We start from the raw sequence: 22,533 nt of genomic DNA, 5'->3' as shown, positions 1-22,533 counted from the left end.
ACAGGGGCCTGGACACAAATCTGCTGACAGCAGCTCTGCATTTTGGAACATGAAGTTGGGAGAATGATTTTAGGACTGAGCTCCTACCTAAACCCACCTTATCCACCTGCCATCTCACCAGACAGGTCTCCAAGGAAAAGGGAACACGGGCAGTTGGCATGGCAATGGAGTTATGACACTCGTGCTCCGTTACTCATCTCCCCGTGAAGGTAACGAGGCAGGAGCCTTCTCACCCCCAGTGACACCTGCCAGGTGTTGCCATGGAGCACACAGAAAAGGCAGCTGTCACACACACAGAGAACAAAGCCCTTTGGAACAAAATGCTGCTTTAAGTCAGCTTTTGTGCCATGGATTCCCACTTCCCCTCAGACAGATGAGAGTCTCCACGTGACAGCTCCCTCCTGTCTCCCCTTGTTTGGAAAGGTCACTGCTCTTTCCTCTGGCCTGTTTTGTGCTGCTGCTCACCCAGATCAAGGATTACTCCAGGAATCTCTGGTCCACCTTGGATTTCAAGAGACCAAAAACTTACAGATGAAATTACTTGAGTTGTAGAAAGTCAGAAACTATTTTCTGCACAGGCTACGAAACCGTAACCTAACCCTCAGCCAAGTGATGTCGTGTGCCTGGGGCCAGCTGCACAAAATATACAATATAGCTCACCAAAAATATGTGCCTAAACCACATCAGATAAATCATCTCCTACAAATATTATCCTCCACTCCCTCTGATGAAAGCAGCCACGAATAATGAACTCTGGAGCAGCTGCCCATGCTGTGGACATGGGAAATGTGGGAAGATGAATCCCAGCTGCAAGGGCTTGAGGTGACAGGATAGGGGGGAATGGCTTTTGACTGAAAGAGATATTTAGATTGAATATTGGGGGAAAAATTGTTCCCTGTGAGGGTGGTGAGGCCCTGGCACAGGTTGCCCAGAGAAGCTGTGGCTGCTCCTGGATCCCTGGAAGTGTCCCAGGCCAGGCTGGACAGGGCTTGAAGCAACCTGGGATAGTGGAAGGTGTCCCTGCCACATGTACAGCTTAACAATAATAAAGGATCAGTTGAAACAGCACTGGAAGAATCTATGCCTTTTATTTATTTATTTCAGAAAAATACTTCTGCTGAGTTTATCACAAAAGTCATTGAACAACAAACAACAACAAACAAAATCCGTACAAAAACTGAAGTGACAGGAAGAATGAAACAAATGGGATAAAAATACCAGAGACTGTTAATTCCCCCCCCACCCCGTCCAAAATCGGGAAATTTGCACTAAAGCATAAATATGGAAGAACAGAATTTTTCCTCGAGTTCCTTTGCTGAAGTTTGATCAGTTGAGTTCAACATTTTCGAGGAAAAACTACACACCTCTGCCTGGCTTTTCCAACAGCCATTCTTCCCAGAAAAACCCCACACACAGCTCCAAGGAGGAGGAACAGACCTCACTGAGTATAAAACCTACTAAACCAACCTTTCATCCGCCATGAAGTTTCCTGGAAGGCTGTAAAGCAAACCCCATCATCTCCACCCATCGCTGACACAACCTGGGGTCCATCTACCAAAAGCAAGAGCCTGAGGCTGCTGTAGAGCCCCAGGCACTGCAGCAGAGGCAGGATGGTTCCAAGCTCCCAGAGTCACTTGGAGGCAAGGAGGAGACATCCCAGAGCGACCACACTTCCCTCCAACCAGGAAGCCTACCAAAAATACCTTTTAAAACACTGAGTTGAAGGTAAGGAGACCTACAGGGGAACTGGAACTTGGCTACTACTAACCCAAACATGATGAGTAAGGAGAAAGAATCCTAAATAACAACAACAATAACAACATAAAATGCAACTGTAATGCCCCATAATGTAAGAGTCACTCAAAAACTGTATGTGAAATGCTACATCTGTTTTTCCTCCACCCCGTTCTCTTCCCAAGCCCATTTTCCAACTACCTAAGACAAGAAAAGAGAACTAGTGCTGGTATTTCACAGCTCTTCTATGCTAGGACAGGAAAACACTACACTTCACCCCAAAAACCACAGGCTACTCAATTCCTGATCTCCTTAGGTTGGATAATGGACACAGACTACTAAAGCAGCCTCAAGCCCATAGGAAATGAGTGCAATGAATCATGTCCCACTGGAAGTTTTGGATAATCTCCATCACCTTCTGCACTGTGGTGGACAAGAGCTCCTGTTCAGGGTTGGATCTTGGTGTTGGATTAAAGGTTGGACTTTGATGAGTTTTGAGGCATTTTCTAACCTCACCCAACAATTCCATGATGTTTTCTGCAGATGACACAGATGGGGCATGAGAAGAGCATCCAGTAAAGGGAAGTGAGCTCGTGGCATTTCATAGGCAGAGAGGCCAAGGACAGACTGACCACTAAGGGCTTGCAATGAAAACGCTCCAAGAAAAAGCTCTTTGAGCTGAAAGGAAGGCTGGATCTGCTGAGAAATGACAAGGACACAGGAACAACAGCAGCAGTTACTGCAGGCTTGCAGCCCAGGGATTGTGCTTGCATTACAACACAGAGATAGGAGCAGCCCAAGGCAGCCCCTCTGGTGGGGATGGGATTGCAAACCTCCAGGATGACAGTGGATATCGCCTCACAACAAAGGCTCAGCTCAAAAAAAAACAACCTGCCAGGTTTGGGTCTAACAGAAGGATGGGGATTTCTGAGGACTAAATACAGAGGAGGGCTAAAAAAAAAAAAATCCGCATCATCTATAGGTCTAAAAAACCAAAGTCATAAAAAGAACACATGGAAATGCTTCAAAAACAAATGTCCCTTTTCCTGGTAGCTCTATCAAAAAGGAAACAGAAAACACATAAATGTAGCACATGTTGTACATATGTGGTAACAAAGGAGGGTGTTCAGCTACTGCTATAGTGCACAGAGAGGCTACAACATAAGGCACTTGGGATACAAAGCATCACCAGCTACTGTATAGAGATAGGATTGTGCAAGTGGAAAAGCTGCCTGAAGCCAAGCAGGCAGGAGGAGGAATCATTCAGCAGCTGTGTTTTTGGGGGGGCTCTATGTGTCACCTGCTAACAGAGTCAGCAGCTCAACTGCTGCAAGGCACCAGTGATGCAGAAAGGCCTGGGGAGGTGCCAGCCAGCAGTCACTCCTGGAGGGCACTGGCAGTGGATGACAGGGGATGGGAAGAGGCAGGAGAAAGGAAAAACCTCTCACACTAAACCTTTTCCATGACCTCCCCAACATAAAGCTCTTTTCCCCCCGATCACACTGCACCGCGGGTCCTGTCGCTGCCTCTGAGCCAAAAAGTGTCTTCTCCTCCCAGCACAGGCTACGAGGAGCAATGGCAAAGTACCACCAGGGGTTCTGCTCCAGCCTCCTTCCCCAGATCCCCTGAAAACAGGGAAAGCCCTCTCCTGCCTGTATCTCTCCAATGTTGTGGGGATTGAGGAACAAGTGGAATTTGACCAATTGTCCTCATGTCCCTGCATGTTTTCTCCCTCCAGTGCCTCCTCAACAAGGAGAGAGGGAGGAAAGGACAAAAGACACTCAAAATAAATGGGGAAAAAACCCAACTCAGCTCAAAGAGGGGCAGAAAATCAACTGTCACCCATTCCTCAAAACACGACTGGCGCAAAGGACAACAGCACCAGCCTCAAGCTGGAATTGCACTCGGAGAGAACCAGAGTTCAGCTGCCCCCAAGGGCTGAGCCAGGGGCACACCAAGGATCAGTCCTGGACTGCACATGGACAGCAGCCCAGCTCTGTGTCCCTCTCCTCACCCAGCCAAGGGGACACACCACGAGTCCCCTGTTCCTGCCGTGGCAAAGCAGAACTAAAGCTACGGCCGACTTCACTGCACAAGAGGGGCACCAACAGCAAAGCCCAGCTCAGGAACTGCCCCAGAGGACAGTGTGGGGACACAGGTGCCACCACTGCTCACCTGCCAAACCTAGCCTGGCGTGGCACCCCAAAAAGAAGCCCAGTGAGATGGCACTGACCCATGAAACCCCCAGCAGACTCAGCGAGGGATGAAGCTGGTGGGATCTGGCTTTCCACAAAACCTCTTGCCAGCACGTGGAGGTGTTAGCGGGCAGGAGCAAGAGGGGAAAGTGGTCTGCAGCAACAGATGGCCTCTGAGGTAGATTTGAGACGACTCCATCTGCTAACAGCTACGTGTCACAAGCCAGGCTTTTCCTAAAATGCAAGCTGCTCCTTGCAGCCCCAGCCTCCTTCACCTTCCTTCCCTGTCATCTCATTCACAGCTCAGAAAGGGATGAAGGGGCTAGGATTTTTGGAAGAAACCCTGGATTTGATAGCACCTTGGGTGGATACAAGCGCTGTATCCTTTGGAAACAAAGAGTGAAGCTGGTGGCTGCCGATGGCACGGCTGGACTGGTACGGTAGGGATGAGGAAGGCTGCGGTGACAGCACGAGGGGCACAGTCCCACTGATGCAAAATTCCTTGCAGCAACCCGTTTGTCACCTGGATGTGGTCATGAGCAACAAGAACACCAGGTCCATGAGGCACAGACAAGCTGGCAAAGGGCTGGGCTGACAAGAGCCAGGCCAACACTCAGAGCAGGGCAGGATTCATGTGGAACTGAGGATGCTCCTGCACCTTAACAAAACACTGAGAGCTGCAGAGCCCTGGGCCCAGCTCTTGGGGCTAGGAGGGCCAGAACAACCAGAGGGCAGCCAAGAGAAACCCAGCTGGGGCAAGCAGAGGCTGGGAGATGGACCTTCTATATGAAGAGGGAAGTTCTCTCCCTTCTCTGCTGCCCAGCTCTTGAAAATTCTCAAAAGCAGGGTTCTGAAAACCCCAGTTAACCAGAGGTCCACCAGGAGACAAGACAGGGTTGAGCTTCCTCCATCAGACCCTGGTCTCTCTTTGCAGCATCACCATCCTGCCGAGTGCTGGCCAGTTGTGCCCCATCTCACCTGAGAGCACCCCTGAGCCTCAGATCTCACAGCCCCAGCACATTCCCCCAGGAATCTGATCCCATAACACACATTTGGTGCCTTCAAGCTGTCGTGGCCCTGTCCCAGGGGCTCAGGGAAGCACCATGAAGAGAGGGGAGGAACATGCTGTAGGAGAAAAAAGGATTGTTTGGAACCATCTATGATACATTTGTAACCATTTAACCAAAATAACTGAACACTAAAATAGAAAAGGAAAAAAAAAAATTGCACGCTGGTTTACGATCAGAGGAAAGCAAAACCAGGAGGGCTGGAGAAGGTTCCTATGAGGGGGATGGGAGAAGGGGAATGGGGACTTTTTGGTTTTATTGCAAACGGTTCACGAGAGCAAGAAAGGAAGGGAGGAGAGCGAGAGACACCTTGGGAAGATGATTCCGAGCCTTTCAAGATGCTGCTCGAGAGGAGCAGGAGGAGGGGCTGCTCAGTCCTGGTATCTCGCCCTCCTCCCCAGGAGACAACCCTTGGCTTCTACGGAGACTTGAGCTTCTTGGTGCGAGGTGAGGTTCCGTTCTCTGCTTTCACCACTCCGTTTTCATGGTAACCTGGGGATGGCAACAAAGACACGGAGCTGGTGAAGGGTCTAGAACGTAATCTGAGGGAGCTGGGGGTGTTTAACCTGGAGAAAAGGAGGCTCAGGAGGGACCTTCTCACTTGCCACACGTCCCCGAGAGGAGGGTGCAGCCAGGTGGGGCTTCACTCCCAGGGAACAAGGGACAGGACAAGATGAAATAGCTTCGGGTTGCCACAAGGAAGGCTCAGGTTGGACATTAGAAGGAATTTCCTCACAGAAAAGGTGATTAAATATTGGAATGGGCTGCTCAGAGAGGTTTGGAGTCACCACTCATGGAGGTGTCCAAGGAATGACCTGACGTGGCACTCAGCACTCTAGTCTGGTTGACACCATGGTGATTGGTCAAAGGTTGGACTCCATGATCTCAGAGCTCTTTTCCAACCTAAACCATTCTGTGATTCTATGGAGAAATAAACTTTGTCCCTTGCACAACCCAAACCCTTTATTCTCTCCGGACTGGCCCACAGACATGAGGAAACCCCCATGGCATCAGGACACTGGTGGGGACACCCTGCACAGGCAGCAGGGCGATGCTGAACCCAGGACTGACACCTCCACAGTGCCACCCTTCCAGCACTCACCCGAGTCCCTCTTGAGCAGCTTGGTTTGCTGCTTGGTGCCGGCGGCGGCGGCGGCAGCTCGCTTCCGACTGCTCTGCTCGTTCCAGTACTCCCTCCAGCGCCGCAGCTGGAAGTGGATGAAGCGCCACATCACCGAGGCCTGGAAGAGGCACACCAACAGCAGCACACTCATTCTGCCAGGGGCGGAGAAGAGGCAGGCTGAGAACACAGCAGCGAGGCCACCCCCAGCCCGGCCTTCCCCCCACACCGCGGCTGGTGGCCAAGGTCCCCCCGTGTGGCAGACGCCGTCCCTCCAGCCACCATCTCTCCTTTCTGCCACCATCTCTCCTTTCTGCCACCCCTGAGCCCAGAGCAGCCACCTTCCTTTCCCTCCTCCCTCTTAGGATTTGATTCATTGATTCGTTCATCTTTAGGGCAGGAATGGATGAGCAGGATCATCTCAACCAGCACTGCCCAAAACACAAAGTGGCACAGTCAAGACACGAGGTTCCTGGATGATCTAAAAGGTGGAAGGGAGGTAAGAAAGACCCTCAAATCCTCAGGTGTGCCAGCAGTCCTTGGTTTCAAAAAGATTGAGAATGACCATGCCTAGCAAATTCTGAACTGAACCCACAGCTGCTGCAAGGGTGAGAAAGGTTCCCAGACTTGACAGACTGCAAGGTATGAGAAACCCATTCCACCCTCTGCTTCCCACAACAACAGGCAGCAAAACATGGCCAAGCAGAAGGGAAAATGTCTTTTCCGTGACCACATCCATGTAAATGCACTTACAGGTACAAGAGGTACACTTACAGGTGCAAGCATTTCTCCAAGAAAGCTTGTAACTTCACTTGATTAACACTTAATTTCCTGACTTTTCCCCTCCATTTTGGCTCTGTGTAGCCTTTAAACCCCTCCTTGCTACTTTCACACCCCCTTCAGCTCACTAAGACCTTCCCTAAATGGAATCAGGATCAGATCATCACTGTCTGGATCCCATTTGGATGGAGCTTGGAGCAACCTGGTCCAGTGATGGTATCCATGGCCACAGCAGGGGTTGGAACAAGATGATCTTTAAGGTCCCTTCCTACCCACACCATTCTGGGACTCCATGATTTCCAAACTCAGAAAAACCCATGCTGGGAAAACACAGCCAAGGAAGACACAGAGGACATTCCTACCTGAAGAGAATGTTGTTGAAGAGGAAGCTGAAGAAGTTCCCTCTCTCAGGGTCCATGGCCTGGCTCTCCACGCGCGGCAGCCCGAAGCCGATGACCAGGATGTACAAGGTGAGGGTGAAGAGCCTGGTGACCACGAACACCACGGCCCAGACGTTAAACCTGCAGGAGGACAAGCAGAGGTGTGGGCAGGAGCAGCCCCAGTGCTGACCCAGGAGGGGAGAGCGAGATCCAGGCTCTCCTGGGCTCCAGAAGAGAGGAGCCACAGGCAGCTCCCCTGCTTACAGCTTCTCGTTGTTCTCGTCCGTGAAGTAAACCAGCCGTGCCATGTGGAAGAAGAACTCGGCCAAGTACTGCAACAGCAAGAGGATCAGCCCCAAGCGGGTTAAACTGGCAGGGAAGAGGAAAAAAAACGTCACTGGGCTGGTCAGCCTTCATCCTTCTACCTTCATCCTTCAAACCCAGCTGCAGCCTCAGCCCTGCTGTCCATGAGCTGCAGTGCCAGCCCAAGGCCAGACCTCTGTGCAGCAGTGGGGGTGGGACTGTAGTAGGGGAAATCCCTGTCTACAAACCATCAACACGGTCCAAAACACTGGCAGAGCTGGGATATATCCAACACTATGGCTATGGCTGGCATGGCTGCTCTGCTTTTTAGCAGAGAACGAGGGTGGGACTGTAGTAGGGGAAATCCCTGTCTACAAACCATCAACACGGTCCAAAACACTGGCAGAGCTGGGATACATCCAACGTAAAACCTTATGGCTGGCAAGGCTGCTCTGCTTTTTAGCAGAGAATGGTTTAGGTGGGAAGGGACCTTAAAGATCATCTCACTCCAACCCCCTGTCCTGGACATCTTCCACTGTCCCAGATTGCTCCAATGACCATTCAACCTGGCCTTGAACACCTCCAGGGATGGGAAACCCTCTGGACAACCTGTGCCAAGTGCCTCACCACCATCACAGGCAGTAATTTCTTCCCAATATCCAAATCTCTCCTCTTTTAGTTTAAAACCATTCCCCTTGTCCTGTATACCTGCCTAGGTAAATGGAATTGTTTCAGTGGAGAGTGACTTTTTATTCCTTCTAAGCCCTTCACCCCAGTGAGGATTCGTCCATGAGCTGCAGTGCCAGCCCAAGGCCAGACCTCTGTGCAGCAGTGGGGGTGGGACTGTAGTAGGGGAAATCCCTGTCTACAAACCATCAACACGGTCCAAAACACTGGCAGAGCTGGGATACATCCAACGTAAAACCTTATGGCTGGCAAGGCTGCTCTGCTTTTTAGCAGAGAATGGTTTAGGTGGGAAGGGACCTTAAAGATCATCTCACTCCAACCCCCTGTCCTGGACATCTTTCACTGTCCCAGGTTGCTCCAATGCCCATTCAACCTGCCCTTGAACATTTCCAGGCGTGGTAAACCTTCTGGATAACCTGTGCCAAGTGCCTCACCATCCTTATAGGCAAGAATTTCTTCCCAATATCCAAATCTCTTCTAGTCTAAAACCATTCCCCTTGTCCTGTATACCTGCCTAGGTAAAAAGTCACTCTCCACTGAAACAATTCCATTTATTCCTTCTAAGCCCTTCACCCCAGTGAGGATTCCCAGGTGACCCCAGGGCAGAAGCAGCTCCCCAGCCCCATCCCTGGTGTGGGAGGGCTGCTGAGGCAGGTGACTCACTTGAGCAGGTAGGCGCCGGCGATGTGCAGCAGGTAGAGCGCGATGCAGCGCAGCTGCCGGGGGATCTCCTCCTGGCAGGGACAGAAAAGCCAAATCAACCTCTCAGCCCTCTCCACCCGCCTTCCCTCTCCCAAAACCTCCACCTGGCTCTCACCTTGCGGACTTTTTGGAAGTAGAGCTCGGGCAGGGCGTGCAGCCAGTACGCCAGCTGGCACAGGTAGAAAAACTTCACCTGGTACCTGAAATGCAGGGAGGAGCCACATGAGCCAGCCCAGGCCAAGGCAGGACCCCAAGAGCCCGAGTGCCAGGGCAGCACTGGGCAATCCCTCCACTGTTTTGGAGCCAAGAGACTTAGGAGAAATCATTTCAGGGCTGAAATTATTTGTTGAGCCAAGAGAACTGCACATGGAGTTTATCTAGATGCTTGTGCTGTGGTCTCTGTGCTCTCAGCAAACGTCACTTTTGTAAAAAACCAAGAAGGAAGGGTCATCCCCCACTACATTTCTGCTGTGAAAAATGAACAGCAAAGAGACCTTCTTAAGGTGATGCAGGAAACAGGCAGGATGAATAACCAAGCCCACAGGGCCTTCCTGATGAAACCCTCTGGAACACCCCTTCTCAGGCTCACAAATGAGATATCCCCACTCCTCATGATCTCACTGCAGGGTGCATGCAGAGGGTGCTGTGCTGTCAGCACCCCACTCCCAGCAGGCAAAACCATGGAGAGGAAGGAAGTGGCCAGCCCCAGAACAAAATGCCCTCTCAAGTGCTTACGGCAGATAAACATGAGGGTAGTTTTCCCACAGACTCCGGGGGTTTGAAATGTATCCTTCCTGAAAAAGAGAAGAGAGGCAAGGCTTCAGCAAAACAAAACAGGTTATGAGAGGGTGGGCTGATGGTACAGTGAAATGAGGAACTGGGGATGACACCTGAGCCTCGTCACAGCCTGCAGGAAAAACCACATTCCCTGTGAGGGCCAAGGCTGAGCTCTGCATCTGTGGGTCTCTAGCACCCCTCTAAAATTTCACCAGGCCCCTTGTTGGGGGGCTGAAGGCTGCTTGCTCAGTTGCACAGAGGGTCCCAAGTTCAGGAGAGGATATTTTGGGGTTTGGAATGTTCTGGAGGTGTAGGGGTGAGATTCCTGTAGCATGGCTCAGGCAGCCGTGTGCATAGTCCAGAGGCTTCTTGCCCACTGGCATTTCCAACCCCAGCAGCACTTCAGCAACAAGAAGTGCTTCTGAAGAGGAAGAGGAACAGAAAACACCAACAGAAATAACTGGATATGAATTGGATAGTTTCAGTTTCCACCTCTTGCCTTACAGGATGGGACTCCCTTCTCACTCCTGCCACACAGATGCTGCCCTGGGCTTTGCAAAGAAGATGCTGGCATGAGAAATTTGTCCTGCCCAGTCATCATAATCCACTCCCTGTCTGTCCCAAGACCCTTTTTTCCAGCTAGAGAAGGCCAGGGAAGCACAAGGGTGACCTGCTCTGCACGTGTTGGGTGTCTGGGGGGCACATCACAGCAATGTGGGCTGTACAGGAGGCTCCAGCCCCACAGCTGCTGAGGGATGGATCTGGCACTGGGCCAGGGGAGACCAAAACCAGCAGCATCAACTGTTTTTACAAAGTTTCCTTCCTCAGAGCTCTAGGGAGCAAAGGCAGTGCCAGAAGATGTCTAGAAATGCTGGCCTTGAAGGGAAAAGCAGTTCTCTAAGAAGGGCTGGCAAAACCCTCTGAGCAGTGGGGAGGGAATCTGTCCCCAAGGATCCATCCCCAGAGCCACTGCAGACCACAGCTGGACCCCAGTGGCTGCAGGTAGCAAAGCACCATCACTTCACACTGCCAAAACAGTCAGATTTTTCCCACAACACCTGTTCTTCCCTCCCCCTTCCTTACCAAAATGACTTACCAAAAGTTTTCCCTCTGAATTCTTTGGGTTGACACCCAAAGGAACAGCAAGGTTTCCCCATTTTCAAAGATTCCCTCACCATCAGCTTGCCAAGGAAGGAACAATAAAGAGGCATCCCAAAATTCTGCCCATTAGCCCCATGACCCCAAAAAAGGCACCCAGAAACCTCAAGGCACTAAATGTACATAAGGAGAAAAATAAGCTGAGTAAGGCATCAGGTCCTGGAGCAGAGGATGGAGATGATGGGGCCAGGCAGGATTTCTGGGGCCCAGCTCCAAAAATATTTCACAGCCTATTTACCTGTGCCTTGTACAATACATGAGAAGGATCTCCCAAAACTGCCCTCAGGCAGTGGCTGCAAAGATCCACCACAGCTGAAAACCAAACGGACTGAAATGTGCCTGTTTTGGCCCAGAAGCTGGCTGGGGACACTGCTGCCAGTGGGATTTTGTGCTCCAGATCCCACAATTCCCCCTGGAAACCCAAGTGCCAGCCAGCCCCGTGCCTTACCGTCACCACGACGTACAAGCACCAGATGACAGAGGTGAGGTGGAAGGCAACCAGCTGCCCTGACTCATTGAACTTGCTGTGTTTGACCTTGGAGAGATGCAGACGCCTGTTGATTTTCTGGGAAGGAGCAGAGGGAGAGACAAACAACAAGAAAACATCAGCCACCGTCAGCTCTCTCTCCGCTCCTCATCATCCCAAGCAGCCTCAAGAGATGAAGGCTTACTCATCACCACCTCAGCCCCCAGACCACCCCCAGAACAGCATTTAAGTGCAGAGCCCCCGTGGGATGTGAGGCATTTTGAGGACACAAGACAGGGAATGGCGCTCACGTCCAGGGCGTATTCCTGCACCACCGCGTGCAGGATGATGGCGATGAAGATGTAGAAGAGGATGGTGACCAGATCCTTCAGCCCATAGTGATACTGGACCAGCTCCCCATCTGCAAAGACACCAAAGTGTGGGTCAGACCTCTGTGGCCCAAAGGATTTCCAGGTGAGGGCTTAGTGGGGAGCAGCTCGGATGGGGACACCAGAGAGAGGCCATGACTATGCCAGTGGCAGGGAAAAAGGGCTCTCTTCAGGGCAGAGCTGGGTGGTTTCCCCTCTTACAGATACACACCTCAAGGAAGAGGACACTAAAAGCTTCCCCCTGCTACTGGCATAGTCAGCTGTGGAGATGGGAATTTGTCACCTGGAAGGATGAAGATATGGGAGGGTGAAGCAAGTGACGGGATCTGGGATGCCCCACTAGGAACATCAGAGCTTGGGATAGGATTTCCACCCCCTCAGTTATGATTTAACACTTCCTTATGATCTCCCACTCCTCCCTGAAAACTGCTGGAGTGGGATTCAGCTGCCTAAATGCAGATGCCTTCTGCTGTTCAGAGATCCGAGGCAGCAGCACAGGGCTGGTGGATTAGAAATAGGACCCACAGAAGGCTGTGCTCTTCTGGAGCAACAGGAGACCCAGCAGCACCCAAAATACTTCAGACATCTGCATTTAGGTGACTATTTTCAACCCTGAAGCTTATGGGAAGAAGCAGAGTTGGGAAGGCTGAAAGAAGTATCATCACATGAAGCTCAGCCCACTCCTGGCTGCTGCTCTCCCTCACTCTGATCCAGTCTGTCCTTTCCTGATACCAGTGCTGGGAAGAGACTGCTCTGTCACCAGCCCTGCCTACCCTAAACAAAGCCTCATTCCAGATTTCTAAGATTTGAACAGGATTTTTGAACACAACTGGCACAAGGATAAGAAAACACCCTGTCCTTAGGAGCCCCCAGTGCTGTGCAGACCCAGAGGTTAAAATGATGCCTGTATCCCAGAGCAAGGTAAAAGACAGAATTGCAAGGCCAAAGAAAATAATATCATGTACATGTGCTCTGCCTCCTCTCTACAGGGCACCTCAGAAACTCTAGCAGGAGCTATGGAGGATGTGGGAAAGCCTTGGAAAAATTTAGATTCCTCCCAAGAAGCTGCTGCACTAAGATCTCTCTCCCCACTAGCTCATGCCCTGTATTGATACCCCAATACTTGGTCCTAGGGAGATGTTTCTGTGCCCCCTAGGACTTCTTGTATCAGGAAAGAACAAATCCCTTAAAAACCAGCAGCAGAAGTTGTCTGGACTATGCCACAGGGGAGAAGGGACCACAATTTAATCTGGATGATTCCTTCAGCCATAACCAAAGCCTTTAAGGGCAGAGCTTTTCTCTTCCGCATGTCTGCCTCACTGTAGCTCCCCTAATCCCAGCCCTGCTCTTTCTTTGGATGATTACTCAAACACTCCCAATTAACTGCAGTTTTCTGCCACCAGGCCAGGCTTTGTGCCCCGGGCATTTGGCTCATCCCAAGCCCAGGCCTTTACCCAAAGCACCTCCTGCTGTCTCCAGGCCAGTGCCCAGATCCCTGCCAGATCCAGAGGGGCTCTGAGCCAGGAAGGCAGCAACCAGCAGCCAAAATAGGAATAATAGGGGCTGAGCCTCCTGACTGGGAGCTGGGACACCTTCTCTGGTCCATTTGGTTCTGAGCTGCACCAGCTCAGAGCCTCCTGGGATTTACTCCCTGTGAATCAGAACCTGCCTGGAGCAGGGATGTTGTGTACCACGTGCCTCTCCACCCTCCCCTCCAGGTGCCATCCCCAAAACTCACCAGGACAGGGATGACATGCACAGCCCCTGCTGCTTGGCAAAGAGGTAAATCCCTCCTGCTCCTCAGGGGGATAAGAAGCTGCTCCAGGCAGGCAATCACCAGGTGGATCCTGCCTGACCAGGCTTGGAGCAGCATCCTCACCCTGCAGGGAGCACAGAGTGGCCTGGCCATGGCAGGAAGAGGGAGGAAGACTCCAAACTCCCTGGAAAGCACTTCTTCCCAACCCTGGCAGCATGAGGGCTGGCAAACATGACCAGAGTGCTCTGAGCCACTCAAACTTTGCCTCTCCCCAAAATATCTTATTTTTAACATCTCTGCCAGACTGCATTTACTGCCAGACAAGACCCTGAGCAGCTGATCAGTAGAGGGTGAGCCCAAAGCAGCTGGAAGTGAGGATGTGGGGCAGACCAGACTCAACCTTCCCTCAGGATTTGTGGAGCAGAGGCATCTCTCACCTGCTGTAGGCACACTAACATTATACTGAGGTAAGATGAACAGGAAGGCAGTCTTGGCTGTGACCTGTCAAAGACACAGAAGGGACAAGAAGCAAATCAGTTGTTACATCCATTCCTCTGGACCAGTTTTTTTCCCATCATGATGGGAAAGGCAAATCACCCAGGGAGATGTGCCAGCACCAGCTTCACTTGCAGAAACACTGAACCTTGCCCTGGTCACCCACAAGACCCCAGATGCATGGACAAAAAGAGAAAATAAAGCCTGGGATGAGGTATCAGGACATCCAAAACCCAGGGCCGCGCTGCTCACTTTTCATTTATTCAGTGATAAAATCAAATCATGGAATATCCTGAGATGGAAGGGACCAAAAAAAAACCACTGAAATCCCACTCCTGTCCCTGCACAGGACACCCCAAGAATCCTGTCCTGTGCCTGATCGTTGTCAAAACCCTTCCTGAACTCTGTCAGGCTTGGGGCTATGACCATTCTCTGGGGAGCATGTTCAGTACCCAGCCACCCTCTGGGGAAAAGAACCTTTTCCTAATATTCAACTTAAACCTTTCCTGACACAGCCCCAGCCATTCCCTCTGATCCTGTCACTGATCAGCAGAGAGATGGCCATTGACTAAATTGCTTTTAATTCAAAGGAATGCTCCTCCCCAGCAGCAAAGCAGGAGGCTTTGTGGGGATGGGGCAGAGCATCCACCCCACAGCACACCCCAAAACTGCACCTCTGAGACCAAGGCACCCTCAAGCTGGGGCCACAGCAAAATCCAGTGCACAGACATCCAACAGCAAACATGCCTTCACCCCATCCAACCCCACACTGGCAGCAGGTCACCAGATTTTCCCTTTCCAGTGGCTCCCAGCCAACCCTCCAACGCTTCACAAGCACCCACCCTCAAACACAACCATTCCCAATAAAAACCTGTGCCAGTCAAACACCGACAGAGATGAGCTGCATTTCACACAGACATGGCTGCCACTGCTTCAGAGCTGCAGGATATTAAAATCCCAGCTGGAAATTGCTCCACAGTTTGTGGGGGAGACAGGGGGACTTTGCCAAGTGTTCCCAGCCTGCCCCCACCAGCATTGAGCAACTGGTGCAGGCAGCCCCGGCTCAGGGACAGCAAACTCCATGGCATGTTTTTGTGATGTTAGGGGATTTTATTGTTTTTTTCCACTGGAAAAAAAAAATCCCACATGTTGTGCTCTGTTTGTGGAGGAGTAGATGCAGGAGATGGAGACCATGGGCAGAGTTTGGGGTGGGAATGGAAAAAGTGCATCGCCTGGCCCCAAGCTGGCTGAGGGAGACACTTCTGGCTCCCACAGACCTTGCTGGCTGGGAAAGCCAAGTTGCTTCATCCCAGAGCTGTGCAGCACATCCAGGACCTGGAGTTTACATCCAAACCTTGCCACAGGCTGGCAGAGGGCATGAAACAAAGGCATGGAGCCAGTGGTGGCTGTGGTGCTGCAGGGATGGGCGGCTGTGTCATGGACGTGCTAAAGGCACTGATGGATTTACAGCTCCCCGAGTACCTGGCTGACATCCATTGCTATAAACAGCTGGGAACAAGACATCATCTCCAGGTGAAGCCTCCTAACCTGTTGCAGAGGACACAGGCCAGAGCTGTGAGTCCAGGAAAATGGCCCCAGAGTATCTCCAGGATGGGAAGCAATGCCCGGACAGAGCTCAGCCCCAGCACAGTTTCCAAGGATTCTCCTGATCTTTCCCAGAGTGCCTACTGGTAGGAAGGTTCCTCCATCAAGCAATGCTTTGTCCCATCTCCAAACCTGCCTTTGCTTCCTGTGGGCTAGAGAACCACCAGCAGCTTTGGAGCCACCCCAGCACCCCTCATCTTTCCTTACAGAGGGGTGGCAGGTTGCTTCAAGTCTCAGTGAAATATTTTAACAACCAAAGATGAATGCAACCTCCTAGATGCAGGTAGTTGCAAGGCAAAAAACAGGTTTCCTTGGCTTGGAAAACAGGGATGAGCACCAGGGATGGCAAAACTCTTCAGAGCCTGCCTTGAGCATTTCACAGGCAGCCAGGGAAAGCAGAAGTTTGGAGTGGGAAGAGCAATGTGAGGATTATTCAGAGGCACAAGACTTGCTGTCTGTTTGCCTTGAAACAAGATGCTGATATGGGAAAGGAAGTGCTGGGCACACTTCTGCCCTGCAGGGCAGAGAGCAGAGCCAGAGCTGCCACTAAACTGCTACTGGCAGGGGCACAATTCATGGAATCATAGAATAATTTCAGTTGGAAAAGTCCTCTAAGATCATGTAATCCAACTGTTCCCCCAGCACTACCAAGCCCACGATGAACCATGGCCATAGGTGCCATATTTGCACCATTTTTGAACAATTCCAGGGATGATGATTCCACAACTTCCAGCCTGTTCCAATCACTGACTGCCTTTTCAGCAAAGAAAGTTTCCTCATATCCAACCTAACCCTTCCTGGCACAACTTTTTAGAGGGTGGGAGAGGGATTTGTCTCCATGGGACACACAGAGCAGGGACCATGTAGCAAATGCTGTATATTTATTTCTCATCCACTCCCTGACCTGCATTAAGGGCACCTCTATGCAGAGGGAGATGTTTCTCATGCCAGCCTCATCCTGCCGTACAGGAGGGATGTGGCACTTGGGGACATGGGTTAGTGGTGGCATTGGCAGTGCTGGGGGAATGGTTGGACTCAATGACCTTAGAGGGCTTTCCCTACGTTAATGATTTTATGGTTCTGTGTACCTGAACCAGGTAAATTTGGGAAGCAGCTGTCCTGGGAGCTCTCTATAGCCATGAAGAAGGAACAACATCCTCAGCAGCGAGTGGCCTTCTGCTGGTAAAAGCCACTAACTCAAGGACCAAAGTGCAGATGGATGCTGAAGAGAGAAAACTCAGTGTGTCCACCATGACCAGAGTTTCCTGAGATGCCTGGATCAGCCAGGACAGGGATGAGGCTGTTCCTCATGGCCAGAAATCAAATCAGCACATCCACCTTGCTATCCTGGGTGGCAAAGCAATAGGTAAAGCCAAGCAATCCCAGCACTACCACACATTTACTGTCTATCACCAGGCATTTACTCCCTGATAATGTGGTGATTGGAAAAATCCACACCTCCCTATCCTGGAGATTGCTGCCTAATATGGAGCAGCAAAGCTCTTCCTGTCTTTTTTTTAGATCCCAGAATGGCTTGGGTTGATAGGGACCTTAAAGATCATGTTCTAAATCCCTGCCATGGGAAGGGACACCTTTCATAGACCAGGGTGCTCAGAGTCCCACCCAGCAATGCAGAAGATGCTGTTTTTACCCCTGCCATGAAATGCTCCACGTCAAAATCCCAACTCCACTTGTTCAGATGTGCAAGTGGTTTTTAAAAAGGTGTCTAAGCACACACATCCAGGCAGTTTAGCACCTCTCCCAGAAATTGCCCACTGCGACTCCCAAACACTAATATTTTCAGGAATGAGAGATGATTTTTGAGCATCCTTCCCCAGCAAACTCTACGAACTCCTGGAACAGCTTGCCCAGATTGGTTGTGGGCTCCCCATCCCTGGAAGTATTCAAGGCCAGGTTGGACAGGGCTCTGAGCAATCTGGTCTACTGGAAGTTGAACCTGCCCATGGCAGAGGGCTGGAATGAGTTTTAAGGTCCCTTCCAAATCAACCAATTCCAGGATTCTATGAAACACATTTCCCTTCTCCAAAGCCTCATCTCAGTGGGATTTATCTTCACCACAGCCAGGAACCCCCAGGCATGCCACCATCCCCATAGTCCTGCTTGAGTTAAAGCCACTCTGGAGGAAAGGAGCAGCTCCAAACCTCGGGCGGGGGAGGCTGGGGGAGTTTTCTGCAGTCTGAGCCGGGAAAATATTTCCACGGCTTGAAAAACAACTCAAACTAATTACAGACAAAATGCTGTCCAAGGGCTTTTCTCACAACTTTGGGTTTCTTTTTTCCCTCTCTAGACAGAGTTTATTGAAACACAAACTTGCTGATGCACGGTATGGATTGACACAGGCCCTATATGTAAACTAAAGCCCAAACTTTGGACCAAAGCCTTTCAAAGTAAACATCTGGCTTTGACAAAAAGCCCTTCCCAAGGGCGGTGCAGCCCCTCTGCCCCCACAGACAAACTCATCCCCCAGCATGACACTATTTCCACTGCCTCACCCTCCCTCCTGTTTATTCCCTTTTTAAAAGTAAATCTAAAAACTGTGCTTTTTTACCTTTTTTCCACTCTTCCCCAGCACTCAACCCCTACATCCCCCACATGCCTCGGTTCCCATATCTGGCAAAGACCAGGGAAGGCAGGAATGCATTTTGTTTTCCCTCATTAACAATGGAAAGGCCTTAATTTTTAGAGTACTACGGAGGGGACCGGGAAGGGGAAAGTATATTTAGCAGGAAGCCTGGAAATAGCAGCTCATTCGTCAGCCGCCTTCTCCCGAGTGTCACAACTCTGAGTTTGGGAGCCCGTGACTCACATCCCACGATCTGCACAGGGGGAAAGCCCAGCAAGGGCATGGAACCACTGCTAAAACACTGGTTTATAGCTTTATTTCATCACCCAGGCATAAGGCCGAGCCTCGGTTTCCCTACATTAGAAATTACAACAGCAGCCCTCATCTAATATAGAAACTTCTCCAAAATCAGTAAAGTTTTCCCCAAACCTGACCAGACACCACTCACAGCAGCCACCCCTGGTGGGACACAGCTTAAACCCAGCCTGGCCTTTGCTTAATATTTCTGCAAAGCAGAGTGGAAAAAGATATGCAAAGTAATTTCTGCATGAGGATGGGAAGCACCTGTTTCGTGTTTCTATACAGACTCACTAAAAATAGTTTTTCACCAGAAATCAAAAGGGGACGTTTTTCTTTCTGGGCTCCAACAGCCACACACACGTGGCAAAATCCCTCTCTGGCACCAGGCAGCTGCACAACCAAGTGTGTTTTCATACCCTGAAGGCTTAGGGCTGGCTGGGAAATAAAAACCCTTTGTAGTGCCCAGCTCAGGACAGGTCTTTCTGGGGAAACTCCCTCCAAGCCTGGGCTTCCCTCCCTGAGCAACACCATGATCCTCAAAAACACACAACACTGGTATAATCAAATCACCTGGAACAGCCTCATGCCTCCAAATCCCATCATGACTGGTACCTGCTCCCTGCCACAGAGGAATTACCAGCTTGGTGAATCCATGTGGATGGGGAAAGGTTGTGCAGCCAAAAAGAAGCTCAAGGTGTAGCTTATGCTGTGCTTGAGCAGTGGGAGACCCGTGGCAGCCCCCCAGCATCACCCTGAGGAGGGTGCTGGAGCAAGGAAGCAGTCAGCTCCTGAGGGATGCCTGGGAAAAGGTTAAAAATCTTATTTGTGTCTTCCCAAAAAAACCTTCCCTGCAGGAAACAGCCTATTGTGAGCAGGATTCAGCCTTTTCCGCTGGGCCTGAGCTTGGCTGTGGCCACTGGCATTGGGGAAGGTGGAAGCCTGGCTGCAGGGTGGGAAGCAGGGATGAGAGGAGAAGGAGGGGAAGGGACAGTGACAACTCCTCCTCGCCATGGCAAGGGATCAGAGCTGCCACCAAAACTCACCACAGAGGTGGCACAAACAGGGATGGATGGTTTGGAGGGCTGGGCAAGGGCAGAGGCTGATTTCCCCTCCAGGGGAAAAGAAAGCAGAAGGAATAAATGTAATGATAAAATAAAAGTACACTGAAATACCCACAAGGACCAAGAGCTGTCCCAAACCCCATGCCAAGGGATGATGCTGCCAGCCACAGGGAGCACTGGAAGCCACCCTGGCATAACAAGCACTGTCTCCCTGAGGTCTGCTGGAGAGTAGCAAACTGCTGCCTTCAGCATCCGAGGGAAATTTAATTAAAATACATTAAAAAACCTCAGATACACCACAAACCCCTCCCTGCTGCCGCCTCCACGGGGGCAGGTTCATCATTTTTCAGAATTGCCTTCACAGCACCATATCAACCAAAAGCACCACAGCAGCAAGCCCAGGTACTTCACCAGAATGGGTCTCCCAGTATTCAACAAACCCATCTGCAGGGAGAAACCCTGAGCCAGAGACGCAACTTCAGTGGCATTTTCTTTTTAAAGTACGAGTACAAAACTTGCAGCCCAACTTTGCAGCATTTGCATGCGGCTTTGGAATACAGCTGGCCCTCCCGAGTCGGTTTTGAAACCCTTAAATAAACATACATACATGCACAAGGACGTTGAAAAGGGTTTGAGTGCTGTAAGAGACTCGTTCATTCAATGAGTTCGCAGTAAAAAAAAAAAAAGAGGGGGATAGAGAAGCAAGGGGTACCAGCGGGGAGGAATTAAGGAAATGGATTTCCTCCTCCTGCGATTTGCTACAGAAGGAGCCTTTCCTCCCTCGCCAGGCCCCCCGGCCACCCCTTTCCCATCCGGATTTGCTTTGAAACGTGGCAGTGCCGAAGGGGAGGGTTCAGCGGGGGAGGCGGGGGGGTCCCGGCCGGCGGTGCCGCTGACCACGGCCCGGGATGCCCGGAGCCAAGGGAAGCTCAGGGCACGGGGAAAGCCGGCGGACAGGGAAGGAGCCGGAGCAGCGGGAGGGACAGAGCGGCGTTCCCGGCATGGCGGTGGTGGGACAGCGGCCTGGCGGGGGTCTGCGGCCACCCGGGCAGGGCAAGGAATGCCGTGGATGCCTTCCCGTGGCCCGCAGCCCAGCGGGATGGCCGCGGTCGGGAAAGGCCGGGGAGCCGCCGGCTTCTGCCCCAGGCCCGGGAGCCCCCGGTGCTCGTCCCACGGCGCGGAGAAAACACCTGGGAAAGGGCTACTGTTAAAGAAAAAAGGCGAAAAAGTGGCAAAACAAAAAAAAAAACATCTTCCATTTCCAAGAGATGGGAATATCACACAAGGCTTGGCTTGTCGCTTGATGCGCCCCTCAGTGCTCGGGACATCCCGGCAGCTGCGGTGGGTTTGGGGCAGGGGTTTTGACACCCCCCGAGCTCCCCCTCCTCAGGCAGGGACCCCCGGCAGAGCTGGAGCGGGGGCAGAAGGATGTGCCACCCCTAAAGCCAGCAGCGGGCTGGGTCCCCGTGGGAATGTGGGGAACCTCTCCGGTGCTGGGTGAGCGATGGGGAATGAATGGGGCGGCACTCTGACCCCAGACCGAGGGGTCCCGCACCCCACAGCCCCCTCCCCGTACGGGATGGGGGCACCTGGGCCGGGTGGGGACCCTCCCGAGCCGGGACAGCCCCAGGTGGGGACACCCCATGCACAGCAAGGGGGGTCACCTCGTCCTCGGGGTGGGGACACACGGACAGCCGGTCCCGGCGGGGGGCGATGGCGGGGGCGTCTCACCTCGAACATGAGGGCGATGAGGACGCTGAGCACCAGGCAGAAGCCGATGTCGGCGTGGTTGTGGATGAGGAACTCCTGGCTGAAGAGCGGGTGGCTCTTGGCCCGCCGGCGGAAGGCCATGGCCGGGGCCGAGCCGAGCCCAAACTTCCCCGGGCCCCGCGGAACTTCGCGGAGCGCCGCGATGGCCCCGCGCAGGCGCCGCCGCCTGAGCCCTCCCCGCGCCCGCCCGGCTCCGCTCGGCCCCGGCAGCGACCCCGCCCCGGCCCGCACCGGGACCGGCACCGGCACCGCCCCGGCCCGCACCGGGAACGGAACCGGCACCGCCCCGGCCCGCACCGGGAACGGGACTGGCACCGCCCCGGTCCGCACCGGGACCGGGACTGGCACCGCCCCGGCCCACACCGGGAACGGAACCGGCACCGCCCCGGCCCGCACCGGGACCGGGACTGGCACCGCTCCGGGAACAGCACCAACACCGCCCTGGCCCGCACCGGGAACGGGACTGGCACCGCTCCGGGAACAGCACCAACACCGCCCCGGCCGGGACCGGGACTGGCACCGCCCCGGCCCACACCGGGAACGGGACCGGCACCGCCCCGGCCCGCACCGGGACCGGGACTGGCACCGCTCCGGGAACAGCACCAACACCGCCCCGGCCCGCACTGGGAACAGCACCGGCACCGCTCCGACCCGCACTGGGACTGGGGCCGGCATCGGCACCGACCAGAACCGGGAACAGCACCGGCACCGCCTCAGCCCTCACCGGGACCGGACCCGGCACTGCCCCGGCCCGGCCCGGGACCGGCACCAGCCCTGCCCGCACCGGGAACAACACCGGCACCTCCTCAGCCCTCACCGGGACCCGGCCACGGACCCGCATCCAAACTGATATCCAGCACCCGAGCCCGCCCCCGAGCTGGACCGGACCTGGGCACGGACCCGGCCCTGGACCCAGCCCCAGTTCTGCACCGGACCTCAGCCCAGCCCTGGACACGGACCCGGCACCGGCCCCGCCCCGGGACCTGGACCCAGCAGGCGATGGAAAGCTCGGATATGGCCCCAGACCGAGAGCCGAGACCTGACACCGACTATTGACCCGGACACGGAGCTGGACTAAGCCCCGGAGCTGGATCCAGCCCTGCTCCAGCTCGGCACAGCCCTGGATCTGGCACCGAACCGGGACCCAGGACCCAGCCCTGCACCAGACAGAGAACCCAGCTCTGGTCACGGCTCCCGCTTGCCC

At 53.0% G+C, this 22,533-nt stretch overlaps 1 protein-coding gene across 1 annotated transcript; it reads right to left on the bottom strand.

Annotated features, from left to right (window-relative positions):
* Positions 1-1,069: 1,069 nt before the first annotated feature.
* TRAM2 (translocation associated membrane protein 2) lies at positions 1,070-21,528 on the bottom strand. Its single transcript, XM_039696026.1, has 11 exons — positions 21,291-21,528; positions 13,952-14,015; positions 11,681-11,790; positions 11,352-11,468; positions 9,704-9,762; positions 9,084-9,168; positions 8,930-9,000; positions 7,541-7,645; positions 7,259-7,417; positions 6,099-6,271; positions 1,070-5,488 (listed from the first exon to the last, which is right to left on the bottom strand). Exons 1-11 carry the CDS (start codon positions 21,408-21,410, stop codon positions 5,415-5,417), a joined length of 1,137 nt encoding a protein of 378 aa, XP_039551960.1. The 5' UTR covers positions 21,411-21,528; the 3' UTR covers positions 1,070-5,414.
* Positions 21,529-22,533: the final 1,005 nt, after the last annotated feature.

This window comes from Passer montanus, unplaced genomic scaffold (assembly GCF_014805655.1).
Source record: "Passer montanus isolate IOZ18808 unplaced genomic scaffold, ASM1480565v1 scaffold94, whole genome shotgun sequence".
In the NCBI taxonomy this organism is placed as follows: domain Eukaryota; kingdom Metazoa; phylum Chordata; class Aves; order Passeriformes; family Passeridae; genus Passer; species Passer montanus.
Note: the sequence above shows the minus strand (reverse complement) of the source record. Positions and strands in the feature narration are given on the sequence as shown.